The 13,706-nt window shown below is 37.5% G+C and overlaps 1 protein-coding gene and 1 long non-coding RNA gene across 8 annotated transcripts in view; both read left to right on the top strand.

The window, feature by feature from the left end:
* The window catches only part of JAK2 (Janus kinase 2), a 66,538-nt gene extending 61,196 nt beyond the window's left edge, over positions 1 to 5,342 (top strand). For 6 of the 7 annotated variants that reach the window (XM_052777459.1, XM_052777455.1, XM_052777461.1 and 3 more), the window contains one exon: positions 1,216 to 5,342. In XM_052777459.1, the coding sequence (XP_052633419.1) occupies positions 1,216 to 1,323 (108 nt within the window). In that variant the 3' untranslated portion in view covers positions 1,324 to 5,342. Of the gene's footprint in view, positions 1 to 455; positions 1,192 to 1,215 lie in introns of those variants that run through there. The other variant, XM_052777456.1, reaches the window with a different exon arrangement.
* Positions 5,343 to 6,941: 1,599 nt separating this feature from the next.
* Positions 6,942 to 13,336, top strand: LOC128137572 (uncharacterized). Its single transcript, XR_008233741.1, has 2 exons — positions 6,942 to 9,124; positions 10,213 to 13,336. It is a non-coding gene; the product is annotated as an uncharacterized LOC128137572 (long non-coding RNA).
* Positions 13,337 to 13,706: the final 370 nt, after the last annotated feature.

Raw genomic sequence — 13,706 nt, 5'->3', positions numbered from 1 at the left:
ACAGGTGGGGCAGGGAAGCCACGGGGGAAGAAATAGTCTATAGAGAATCAAAGAAGTCTCTGAAGTAACCTTTCTAGCATTGTATGTACAAGTACAGCCATTGTTGAATTGCAAAGGTTTGGCTTCTTGTAGATAACCTGAATGTCATATGTATGAGATAATACATAATCTGTTTTACTGAAATTGTATCCGGACTAATGCAAAGGTTTCAATGTCTGACATTTCTTCAGATATAAAAGCAAGATGAAAATGTCTCTTTTTTGTCAGAAACTGTGCTTCTCCCGTTTTGATTCTGAAGGCCAGTCATCACAGATACTAAATCTTCCAGATGTCTGTAGCTTACAAGCTGCTTGAGACTTGGGTCTCAAGCAGCTTGGTCAATGCAGGAGTTTCACATTTGCTGAAAAATAAGGAACTGACACTACTTTTTTTTTTTTTTCCTGGGAGCTCTGCAGATTGTTCTTAGGCAACATGTAAAAAATCGTTGGAAGAAGTATGAGAAGTTGGTAATAGTAGTCTGAGTTAAATTGGTGAGAGGAGTACAGGTGAAGAGCTTGGCAAGTTGTTTTGTGACCAGGTATCAGGTACATGTTTGGGAAAAGAGAAAGCTGTTGTCAAATGCCTATTGTAATGGAAATCTCCTCCAAAAGTAATTTAAATCTACTTCTACTAGAAGTGGGTTCAGTTTGCACAGTAACTTTTCTGGCTTATTTCTGATTATATATGAAGAATAATTAAGAATTTAATATACAGATGTGGAAAAGTGTATGTTAACATTACAGGGGAAGCATAATTTTAGAATTGCTGTCTTTGTAAATCTGATTTTTGGTCAGACTTGTAAAGCATTTGTCATTTTAAACTTTTTTTAGCTTACCAAAAAATAAGAGCAAGCAAGAAGATAAAAACTTAGCAAAATAACATGTGTCTCTTAAAAGTTTCAAAAACTAGCTGACTGAATTTCTAGACTAACTCTAAAAAAAAACCCCCTCCTTTTATAATAAGGGCTTTTGCAGAGTTAGCTATTCTCACTTCTTGCTGTCATTGGGATCAAGCAGATGAACTGATTGGTATAGGAAGATTTTAGGCACACTTTTGTGCCACTGTTGCTTAGAAGCATAAAGTTAAGTTGGATGTTCTTTGGACCAGATCAGAGTAACTATTAACTATTTGTAACATCTGTTTACCTACTACTGATTTTCTTTGTTTTTTCTCCAGATTTATGCTATCATGAAAGAATGCTGGAACAATAATGTTACCCAGCGCCCCACCTTTAGGGATCTTGCTCAACGAGTGGATCATATAAGGGACAACATGGGTGGATGAGAAAACTATCCCTCCTTCAAAGGATGTGTTGGAATGCAGAACAAAATGTACTTGGTCTGCTGTGTATAATTGATGTATGTACACATGTGCATCTTACCTTTGCTGGAAGTAAAATCTGTGTGGCAAATATCCTATCTCAATCTGCATACTGAGGAATCCTGCTGGTTTTCTTTATCGGGATATATTTGTTACTATAAGAATGTGTTGAAATTCTCAATAGGGAGAGAAGTTATTTTTCTAAATAAAATAGTCTAATATATGGTCAGTCTACAACACCATTATTTGCCTTACTTGGCAATACAAAAAAGAGATGACTTAAAATGTGGTGAGATTAAGAGATGAAAAGACAGTGTATTTCCTTGTTGAAATGGGGATGCACAGAAAAGACTTCTAGAAGTCCTTTCACACTGAGTATATAGTGACTTGGCACCCTGTTTTGTGTGTTGCGCAAGGGCTTGTGTTTGTTAATACAGTTTTATAATTTTTTCATTGTTGATGCAGAAATGGCTTCTCCGTATAACAAAATAGAAGTGGTTATGTAACCCAGAAACTTTTCATGTGCCTGAATCAGTTATCAGCCAGCAATATATGCAAAGAGAGATAATAGGCTGTGATGTTCTGTAAGTATTTTGAGGGAAAGGGAGCAAATTGTTCTTAATTTGGAGAGCCAGAAAACCTACTCATCTATGTGGAAATTTTAATTTAAAATTAAAAGCAAACATGTTATCCAGTTTTTCTTACTCTTCCTCTGAGTAAGTATTAGATTCCCTTTATATAACTGAAGATACAGTGATAACGAGTAGAAATGAAGCCATTTTATACAAGGCAGTGTCTTCAGTTTGTTTCTGAATATGAAAAAGCTGAACATACTGATTTTAAATGCTGCTCTTATTCTTTCCATCTTTGTAATTTTCATGCAGTCATAAGTGTATCTGTAAATTGGGAACTTTTTAAAGCAGAATTAAGAATCTAGAAAATGCCCTCCATTTCACAGTTCCTCACTTTCCTGTTAAGATGGTCACCTTATACCTTCCTTCCAATACACAAAAAGAGTGCTTATGGCCCAGTATCTGATATGGCCAGTCACAACCACATCGAGTCTATTGTGTAATGAAGTGGCCCAGGTTACCTCCTATTTCTTTCTGTGGTAATACCCAACATAAGACTATTTGGAAGGAAGAATTACAAGTGCAACTGCTCCACACTCAGTGGGGGGCAAGGACATGATCCCAGTTACTGAGAACTGGAAGGAGATCAGAACTACCTGAACAGATTACTTATGCTGTAAAATTCAGCTTTTGAAATATGGACAAGACAACTCTTTGGTTTTGCCTCCAGGCATAAAACTTGGGGATAATCTCATATCTCAAAGCAGTAAAGTTGCAGGTTTTGTTTATTTTTAGTTCAAATAATCTATTTGTTTGTTTGTTTTGTCTTATTCTTAAGCATTATTGTTTGTGAAGTACAATGCTTGTTCTTCTTGGACTTTTGCTGAGAGAAGTTCAATTAAGGGGATATACAACTTGGCAAACTGACCTGACATCCAGATTTGTATTTAAAATGAAGTGTTAGTTTTTAAAATTTGTGGCAGAGAGTCAGTGAAACAGAGGAGTTACTTTCACTATGGGGCCTCCTTAAGATTTGTGGTTAACTACATCCATCTTATCAGAAGTTTAAGTACCTCAACTTTAAAAAATAGAAAAATCCTTACTTAGTGTAACATAGTGCCAGTATAGCAATGTTTTGTACCACTGTGATGTTTCTCTCCCATACTTGCTCATACAAAATTATTTTATAATATGGGAGATTGCTAAATAGGGAGGGCAGCATCAGCCCTCTTTCTGCCCATTGCATTTAATAATATTTCTGCTGGTTTTCTTGCCACCAAGCACTTGCATAGGTAGTTTTTAAAACTAATTTCACAATCAGTTTTTAAGCTGCAAAGAACTTCAAAGTGCTTTGTTCAACTTAACATGTTTTCTCCATTTCTATACATTGCTTTGAAGATTTAAAATTTTGTGCAAAAAATGTCTTTGCATTTGTAGTCTTGGTTGTGTATACGTGGTTTTTGTAACAAAAGAAGATAAAGCTTTAAAGCATTGAAATAGCATTTTAGCTGAATAACATATGCAGGAATTATGTAAAATTCGCAGTGTATGACACTCAGTAGCTAACTGGTTTCCAATATACAGTAGACTAAACATAATTTATGTAAAAATCTCAGGGAAGTTTGTGTAATGCAATGAAGAACTCTTCCGCTCTGCTATTTTTTCAAGTGAATAAAAAGTCTTTCTTGTTCTACTACACTATGACTGATTACATAGTCTATTTGATTGCATAAATACAGTGTTGAACTCAAGGATAATTTTTAAGTGTCTTGTGGAATTGTTTTCTTTAATACTTTCTAATTTTTAGAGAAAGCCATATCTTTACACTGCAGTATAATTTTGTGCTGTTGGTCAGGAACGTATAGTCTTTTGTAACAAGTCTATCTGTGCAAAGGGCTTGATCATTTGGGATGAGTATTCTTAGCTGGGTGAATAGGACCAAGTAGTGCTTAGGACTGTTGAGGGATGTGTGATCATCTGCAGCATCAACATTTAGGTCCTGGAGCAGACCCAATGGTTTTCTCAAAAAGCTGTTGAGGATGTAAATGCAGTGATTTTGCTGAATTTTCTACTGCCAATTGTAGTAACCTTTTTCAAGAACAAGGAACACTGCATTTCAAAACATTCAGATTTATAGTAGCATTGTATAATGCTGTATTTTTATATAGCCTTTGTATTAACAGACTCAGTTCTCTGTTTTAGAAACTTTGTTCAGCTGGCATTGCATTTGTCATACTTTAGTGTAATCATTATGCTACCTAAAATGCTGTGATTTTTTTTTTTTCGTAGAAAAAGTGCTGGTTTATGCATACATGACTGCTGCTACAATGTAGAACTAAAATATTAACTACTGCTTTGCAGTTGTATTTGAAGTGAAAGAATTTTTCTGTAAGTGCACAATATATCTTATAGAACTCTGCAAACAAGTATTGTCTAGTATAATATTGGTCTGTTGTGTATCAGTATAAATATGTTAAGTTTCAAAATCAGTTTTTAAATAGATTCCACAACCTTGCAACAGTCATGCAGTAAGCCAGAGGAGGAATGAGTTTTCAGGAAAAGAAACCCATATTCTTGTCAAGTCCTATTATTTAATAAAAGCTTCCATAGTTGAGATAATTGTTACTAAATGTACAGATGAATATAACTGTAAAAAGATATGTAAAAATTATTTTAATTGGTTTCCAGAAAGTAAGTTTTTAATTGTTGCATTTAGTTGAGATGTTGACCAACTGCCTTGAAATGTATGGGGAAAGATGTTATTGTATAAAGTAAGAAGAAATGTAACTCTTGTGTAAAGAAAGCAAGCTTTCCAGGAATGTATGATCACAAACACCTGGAGGATAGAGTTCTGAGAGCAGAAGTAGAAGCATAGAACAACCACCAGACTGATGGAAGAAGGCTGATGTTCAATACTGAAGAAGCTTTCTGAAATGTGAAATACATAATGATTTATGAAAAACTGATGTCTACTGAAAATACCACACCAAGACAAATATGTGCTAATATATTTCTAAACTGTGTATTGTCTGCCTTAAATATAAAATACTCCCTGAGGCCTACCCTGACTGAAAAATACAAGAATTATTACACCAGAAGAAACTGCTTAAGGTTGTGCCATGCCAGAGAGCAGTTTTGAAAAGATGTTTGGTTAAGAAGCTTTTTCTGAATTTTGCTTTTTGAGTAAGAGGTTTACAATACTTTATATTAAAGTAGAAAAAGTCCCTTTAGGGAGGAGGGAAAAAAAAAGACACCTCCTGCTTATGGTTGGACTGCAAACGTTTGAATGCATGGTTTATTGAAGAGAACATGAAAGGGATATTTTTTAGAAAACTGTATCAATACCTGAAACTTCACTGTGCATTTCGTTTGAGTTTGGATAGTGAAAATAAAATAACTAAATACAATGAATGGCACATGCCTGCCAAGATTTTCTTTTATATAATACCTAAAATTAGTTACTGGTGTTAAAGTCACTGCTGAAGAGAGCTGGTCTGTTTAAAGGGGTAGAATACAGCACATACAACTTTGTGACCTTCCCAGAATAGCCATATGTAGTGTTTATCTTTTGGAAGGGACTTGCATGTACCAAAGTAAAGGTCATCTGTTGGGTGCTCCCTAACAATAAGACTTGGGGGGGAAGGGGGGTAATTTGTTTTTTTTTAAGTTTTCATTAAGCTAATTATTTTAGGATGAAGAAGCACTCCTTTTACTCTCAATATTTAGAGAGAAGCAAGTCTGTAAGACAGGGACTGCTAACAGATTGGCTGTTATCAGACTATAGTTCTTTAGAATTTCTAACACAAACTCTTATGAAACCACTTCTTGATTTGCATTACTTTGTTGTCTTTTCATATGATGTTCCTGTAACTTTACATGAAAATTACCACCACATAACTTGAACAGAGTTGAATGCTGCTGCTGTTAAATTTTGAGAAGTACAATGGCAAAATGGAAAATATGCAAATAAATACAAGTGTGCAAATATATACTTAAGCTACTCGACTGTGGTGGAAGTAAAAATTAAGCTAGTTCACTTACCCCTTCCCACACATAAAAGGCATCTTATTCTCAGAGCAGATTGCCTGAAGATTTTATTTTATTTTATGTGACAAAATACCATCCCAATGAAGTTTAAAGGTTATTATAGGCAGTGTTCCTGCTGTTCCTCCCCACACCTACTGACATAATTGGGGATCTTTAATTGTTCTAGAGAACAAATTTCTGGGAAAATGAAAAAGTTTGAAGAAGAAAATACTGTAGTAAGTGTAATAATGTCATGAAGCATGTTGTCCCCATGTCATAAAGTGTGGAACAATATAGCCTTCAATTCATTTTCATGTTATGCAATACTGTGATGTTCTGCTTGTTCTTTGTGATAAATATTCATAGTGGTTTTAATGAGTTCTGAAATGTAGGTTTAGAAACCTGTCAAACTGCAGTCAGACTGAGTGAAACATTATTTGTGGATAGTAATAAGGAAAGAAATAAGAATGTCCAGTATTTGCAAAGATAACCCAAAAATACTGTGTCATAATTTCAGGAAGGATTCAGGAAGGCATTTAAAAGAAAAAAAAAAACAAAAAAAACCAACTCACTATGTTAATTGTATAAAGCAACCAAGGCAGCAGATACTAGTTCAGATATTTGTCTTCTATAGAGTACTAACACAGCTGAGTCTGCCCTAGAAATGCAGACAAATGAATAGATAAAGCGCCAATCACTAGGACCAAGTGCAGACACTTTAAATATTAAGATTATAGTTAAGTAATAGTAGTAAAAGCAGAACAACAAGGTAAAGCTTAAAATGCTTCAAGTTTTATGTGACTAATTATTTTGAGCAATGCAGAAACATCCAGGAGTGGAAAGGATTCAAGAGCTTTTAGCTAAATTAATACTGCAGCACAGCAAGTATTGAGTTTGGATGAACTGTATTGTGTTGGGTTTGGTTATTTTTTTTCAGGGAATGAGAAAGTAACTCAGTTTAGTATGTTATTCAACCTACCTTATACTTCTGCAAGACTGCAACAGCTAATCTGCTGTGCATCTGTTTTGTGTTCAGTTGCATTTTCCATATGGAAGTGCGCCTTGAAACTTCAGCTCATTGAAGAATATCATTCAAAAAAACCAAAGCAACTCCTGTATAAAAACAACTGTGCATCACTCATGTTTCCTCTAATTAATTTTCCCTTTCGTGTTATAAAGATGTGAAACTTTTAGTGAACTTATATTAAAAAAAAAAGCTCACATCCATGTAAGCTTACTTTAAAAAGTGAAATAGTGGTGTCTGCAACAAGGTAAGATCACTACTGAAAGTATGGGTGGTAACGGAGCTGTTATTTTAGGATCCAATTTTGACATTTGAATTCTGCCCACGTCTCACCTGAGACATGGCTGTGGCTTTTTTGTTCAGTTGTTTTGAGGTTTGGGGGTTTTTTTGATTAAGCAACCTACCTCTCCTCTGAATTACACTATTTCTGTAGAGGAAGATTTAACTCTGTGGAATTCTTCAAGTTCATTCCATTTGTCAACTTTATTCTGAGACTTCATGAAAAAAAGCTGAGTACCCTGACAGGTTTGAAACTGTGTATAGTAGTATGTCCTATTCTGGAGTTAAACCAGATTAAGGTTTTGGTTTGAGAAGGTAAGTGTGTGCACACATTGGGTTGCCATATATTTTCCAGAGTTTCTCATCTGAAATGTATAAAGGGGCTGTGTAGCATGAGAGTAACAAGCTTGGTGCTACAGGAGCAAGCATGATTTCTGTTTGTGTTCGTTCCTGTGTTTGTACAGGAGGTAGCTGCTCTCATCTGTACAACCTGTTTGTGACTGTACTGCACATCTGGCTTGCATTCATGTGAAGCATGTGATATGCTACACAGTACTGACTCCAGAAAATAAGAGTTTGAAGGCAAACAGTAGTCTAGAAAGCAAAAGTTCTCATGTTAAAGCCACAAAATTGGACTGAAAGGTAAGACGTGGGAAATCCAAGCGTGTAGTAACCCCATGCATGCAATTCACAGAGACGGATACTGCTGATGTGAACAAGTCAAAAGAAACAGGACTGGAAGAATGAAATCTGAAAAATGTTGCAATAAACGAGGTCATTTTTTCAACTCCTCCTTCCTAGAGTATTTGTAAAACCATAGTGCTACTTAAATGCCTTCAAAAAAGCGTTTGAGCTACATCTGAAGTAATGCTAACTCTGAAGCTTTGCAGCGCTTAAGAAGCACGAAGTTGAACAAAAGGAGGTCTGGGCAGTTCGGTACTTGCTGGCGCTGCCTCATCATGCCTGAGTTGCTGGTGCAGCTGGGAGGCTGGCGCCCAGCGTGGCAGGGGTCTGCCTCGATACCCTGTGCCGCTGCGCAGCGTCCGCCCGTGCTGCTGCATAAGAGCTGGCAGCATGCTCTGCGTGGGGAGTCCCTGTGACGGCTGGTTGTCACAGCAGGCAAAACTGAGAGCTACTTACCTGGTAATTCTGGTGCACTGTTGTTGCTGTCGGGTCAATGCAGGCGCAGGTCCCAAGGCACGTATGATGTGGAGCTCAGGGTGCAAGGCTTGCTCGCTGTCAGGCACAACTGGGGAGGAGGATCCCCGAGTCTCTAAGCAGCTGTGCGACAGCCAAGCATTTGCAAGGGCGTTGTGGAGGGGACCTTTCCATGAGGCCTTTGCAAGCCCTGGGGCTTGCCCTGCTGGAGTGCATCCTTTTGCACCATGGCTGTGGTGCAGATTGTGGCAGGTGGCATAGATAAGTCGTTTTCTGTAATGCTGTCATTAAAAAAAGATGAACTAATAGAGCTAAATTACAATTGCTAGGGAATGTCAGCAAAAGCTATAGAAAGCACATATGAGCTTCTCACCCAAAACTGCAGATTACTGGAGCATGGACCAGAGTTCAGGAGTGTGAGGTTGTATTTAGAACATGAACACACAGTTTGATGAATGGATAGCTGGAACTGGGCTTCCCTATATTTTGCATCCATACCCTTGACTAATGTTCTTTTCTTAGCAGAAGAAATTAATGATAAATGGAAAGCAGAATGGTATCCAATATTGACAGGTCTTTATGAGATGCAACTTAAACTTCAAATCTGTGGAGAAGAACTAAATAAACAATACTTGCACATCAGCATGGTGCTGAATATGCCCTTCATTTCTCAGGACTAAGCAAGATTTTATTACCTTGCTGTAAGGTGTGTAACTCAAAGGCTACAAGGAAGTTGATATGGGGATATCACGGCCTCTTTACGAAGGCTTTTGGGACATGCCATGTTGCAAGTGTCTGGGCAACCATGCTGTTACAGGAACAGTATGACAGGGAAGAAAAAGGCTGCCCTAGGGGAGCTTTAGTGTCCTGTACTGGGGCTGTTGGGCCCTTGGGAACAGGTGGCTCCGTCACTGGTCATTCAGCTCCCACTGGTGTGCTCAGCTGGTGAAGTGTATGGAGATTTGGAGCAGGCCAACCAGGATTGTGACTGTGCTGGCAAAGGTGAAGCCTTGCTTTAGAATGGGAGGGGAGCATGCTGTGTGGCAATCCAGCACAGAGGTGTATGGAAGGGAATGTGGGAAGTCCAGCACCGCGCAGAGGGAGGATGTGGCTGAGGTGGAGCTGCTCTGCGTCAGAGCTGAGCCGCCACTGCAAAGCCCTATTGTGGGGTGGGTAGGAAGGGGCGAAGTGGTCCTCTGGGCTTAACCCTGCTGGCACACGGGGGTGATAACTGGGGCTGGTGTCAGGCGATTGTGTACGGGTGTGTGAGATGAGCGAGTGAGAAGCCTGTCCCATGCCTGGTCTGCTTAACACGTCAAGCTTAGCAATGTCAGATGGTTTGATGTTACCCACCCCCACCTGAACAGAAGCGTACAGTTATTTCAGAGTGTGTTTTCCATTAACAGCCTCATCCACCAGACTGAGGGCCTGCTAAGGTAGACCCATTGGATGCCATGTAGGAAAACAAATGCTTTCCTGGCACTGAATTTTGGCTTTGCCACCTGAAATAGCCACCAAGCCACTCACTAATAAAAGGTTTTGGGGCATCAACAAAAGACACAGGAGTGCATAGGCACTTAAGAAATAGGAGTGTCTGTGAAACTGAGATGGCTTTAAAATTAAGATTCAATGAAGAATCATTTTTAAGGATTTTAAGTTTAGAATGAAAGCTCCCAGCCATCTTTTGTAAGTACCTTTCCCTCAGGCACCCTGGCAAAACTTTTGCATCTCTCCAAAACACCTTTTTATTCAAATTATCATCCTTACCTTGCTTTCTTTTGTCTGTATTTTCAGATTTTCAAAATGCATGGTTGAACAGAGAGGAAGATGTCAAACATACTCTGCTTGCATCACAAATGACTGAATGGAAACAAAATTTTCAGTCAGTCTTGGGTCTTGAACTAGTGCATCTGTGGAGATAAATCTGATTACACAGACAAGAGATCTCAACCAATTTGTTTCTTTGTAATAATGAGCAATAATAAGAATGTCATTATGTCAGATGACTTCAATAAATACAACTGCCACCTTATAAAAGGCTCTCAGAAGAACTGGAAATGTGAGGAGAACCAAAAGTTGGATTAAGTATGCTAGAAGAAAAAATGATATTATTGCAGAGTTGTATCAGAATTGCTGCAAGTCAGACTACCTAAGCAAGGATAGCAAAAAAACCTGTTTGAGTTCAAAGTGTGTGGTGGGTATATATTTTAGGTATATACAATCAATTTTAGCTGGGCGGTGTGTGATTGAATGCTGCATGGTGGGAGAAAATTAACATTGTATTTCATTACCTCTGCAATACAGCTGCCATCGTATTACTGATTTCTTAAAAAGAAAAAAAAAATCCTACAAATGTAATAGCTATTAGTGATTTCACTTTGCTGCTATAATCTTGTCTACAGTTTTACTGAACGTAGACCACTCATTTTAACTTTAGTCTTTATATATATAAAACATTTTTTACAGAACTTTTGTAAAACTTTATTAAGAAATCAAATAGTAACAATAGAACAAAGTCAATAGACAACAATCAATTATAAGAAATAGTTACAATAGTAACAGATAAATATAACTGAGTATATAGCTCAAGTGTATTGAAATGCATTTAAAATTGCAGTAATTCCCCCCAACAAGAACTCCAGTTAGCAATCATCTAGTGTATTATTGAGTACATCTAACTCGAACGATGAAACAACAAAAGCTAAACAATTACATCACGAGGAGTTGAAAAGAACAGCTATTAAATGTGGGTGCTAGATGTGTTGCATAAGCTAGAGCTGATTGAGCTCTAATCAGATCAATGGGCTTTTCTAACTATGTCGTTAAAAACTCTCAGTCAGGTTGCTATTGGAAGTGGCTTCTCCTCGGCAATACTGACCTATCAATTGAAAAGGTAAATCAAACTTAACATATAGTCCATGTACAGCAACTTCTGTATGGGAAGTGTGGAGCTTACAAATAAGCACATGCAGGTTCTTACCTTCTACCTCTGAATGGACCTCTAAAAAGACTTTGAATAAAATTTAAGGTTAAACCTAAGCTTGGCTTCAGCCTTCAACAGAAGAGCATCTGACATAAAGACATGAATCCCGCTATTCACTTAGCCAAAGATACTGATATTTAAAAGAATATTTTAATTGCAAATGAAAAAAAAATTATTTCCAAAGGCTAAAAGTACTTCTCTATTAAGGACTGAACAGGTTGGAATTCCACTGCAAACTGAATTTCTAAATGGGGGAGAGGAGAGACATGTTTGGCAAATCTTTCAGAAATCACAGGAGAGTTCCCAAGGTGAGAGAATACTAAATTCCTTAGGTGTGAGGACTGTCTAGTGGATTTAAAGGAACTGACATAAGTATCTTTTCAGTATAAATGTATACCATTCTGCTTTCCATTTATCATTCATTTCTTCTGCTAAGAAAAGAATATTAGTCAAGAGTATGCATGCAAAAAGTAGGGAAGCTCGATTCCAGCTATTGACAATCTTTGCAAATAATCTAGAGTAGCATAAACTGCACTAAACTATTTGTAAGAGGAGTACTGTCAGACCCTCTTAGTATGGTGTTCCAGCCATTTATCAAAGGTGTGCTGTCAAGGAGGAGAGATGGACCAAACTGAGTTCAGACCATCCTCTCTTTGGTCTAGTAGTATTTGATAGTTTCATTACTTGCTCGCATGAAGGAAGAGAGACAATGCAGATGCAGAAAGAATGAGAGAAAAGGTGCAGAGGTATTTGCAGATGGCATTAAGGACAAAGGGACTGAAATTATGTTGGAAGAGTCCAGACTGATTTTCAAAAATTAGGGAAATTATTTACTACATTTAGGAATAATCAAAAGCATAAATACAAGGGATGTCTGGCTATACAGAAGAATCTGGTGTTGTAGATGATCACAGAGTGAGATAACAATATCATATTGTAAAAACAGGCAAACATCATACAGGGATATATAAATGAGAATTTTAACTGGAAGATATGCGAAATATTTCTTCTGCTGGGAACAAATAAGGCCCGCACTACCATGTCCAGTTTTGGACACCACAGTTAAGGAAGGAGAAAGTCTGTAAAACAGTAACAAGAATTATCAAAGATACAGAAAATGTGGCTTATAAAGAAAGAATGTAGAAATGGCAGTTGTTTTATACAGAGCAAAGACGACTGAGGCAAGAACTTGCAGAAGTCTTCAGCTATTCTAAAAGCAGCAGTAGAGATGAAAGAAAGAAATTTTACACAACCAGTGTAGGACAAAGAGCAATGTGTTTAGATTACAGAAATGTATTTGAGAATCCGAAAAGACTTTTTAAAAGCAAGGAAAAGTAATCACTGGAATAGACTTCCCATAGAGGTTATGAGATCCTCACTGCATATTGGATAAATATCTATCAAGAATAACTTCAGTATGGCAGAAGAGGTAGATCTGCAGAGATATAAAAAAACCCTAGTCCATTTTACAGGATCTCATAATTATGATTTCTTTATAAATAGCAGAAAACTATCAACTTGGGGTACTTAGTAATTGGTATGATAAAAGGACTTGATTGTGATAGCCTGGTTCAATCTCCCTGTCCACTGATACTCTTTGTATCTCTTCCATTAGACATAAACTGTTGACCAAGTCTGAGACTTAAGATTGGACCTAGCTGCACCTAGGCTCCATAAGGAGTTTAGAAAGCAAGAGGGTCCATTCTGAACCTCATGACTCAATGGGAGAGTCTTCCCTACTCTTTCCGTCTCCTGTCTCTGTGTTCTAACTCATTTCTAACTCAATTTTCTTTTGGATGTTTCTTCCATGCAGTAATTAATAAGGTGAACCTTGTCAAACCACTGTTAAAATTTGTTAAATTCCATCGAATTTATTGAACTCTGTCAAATTATTACTTTACCTCAGTAAAACATACTGCTGCTTCTGTCTTTGGAGTGAGGTGCATTCCACTCATCCGCGACATTAGCCTAGTCTCAAGTCTCAGCCCTGGATCACTGGTGCAGTTGTGCTAGTCGATTGCACTTGGTGATTTCAGTAAAAAATGGAGCATAGGGGGAGCCATTAGATACTTTTTTTTTTTCCCTTCTCTATGTCATGATTTGTTTTAATGCTCCTTTCTTTTCTGAAAATGATGACTATACCATGGTCATTCTTTCTTATGATGCCTGCCATGTCCACATTCTCAGCCAGATCTTTTGTAGTGGTTGTAATTAAACAGCACATTTCCCCCCCCCCCCCAGCTGTTTTCTCCATCTTCTGCAGAGTGCTTCAACACTTTTCCAGAATTTTCTGGGTAGTCTGTGT

The sequence above is a fragment of the Harpia harpyja genome, chromosome Z, assembly GCF_026419915.1.
Source record: "Harpia harpyja isolate bHarHar1 chromosome Z, bHarHar1 primary haplotype, whole genome shotgun sequence".
NCBI lineage: Eukaryota > Metazoa > Chordata > Aves > Accipitriformes > Accipitridae > Harpia > Harpia harpyja.
This window is presented reverse-complemented; position numbering and strand designations above follow the sequence as displayed.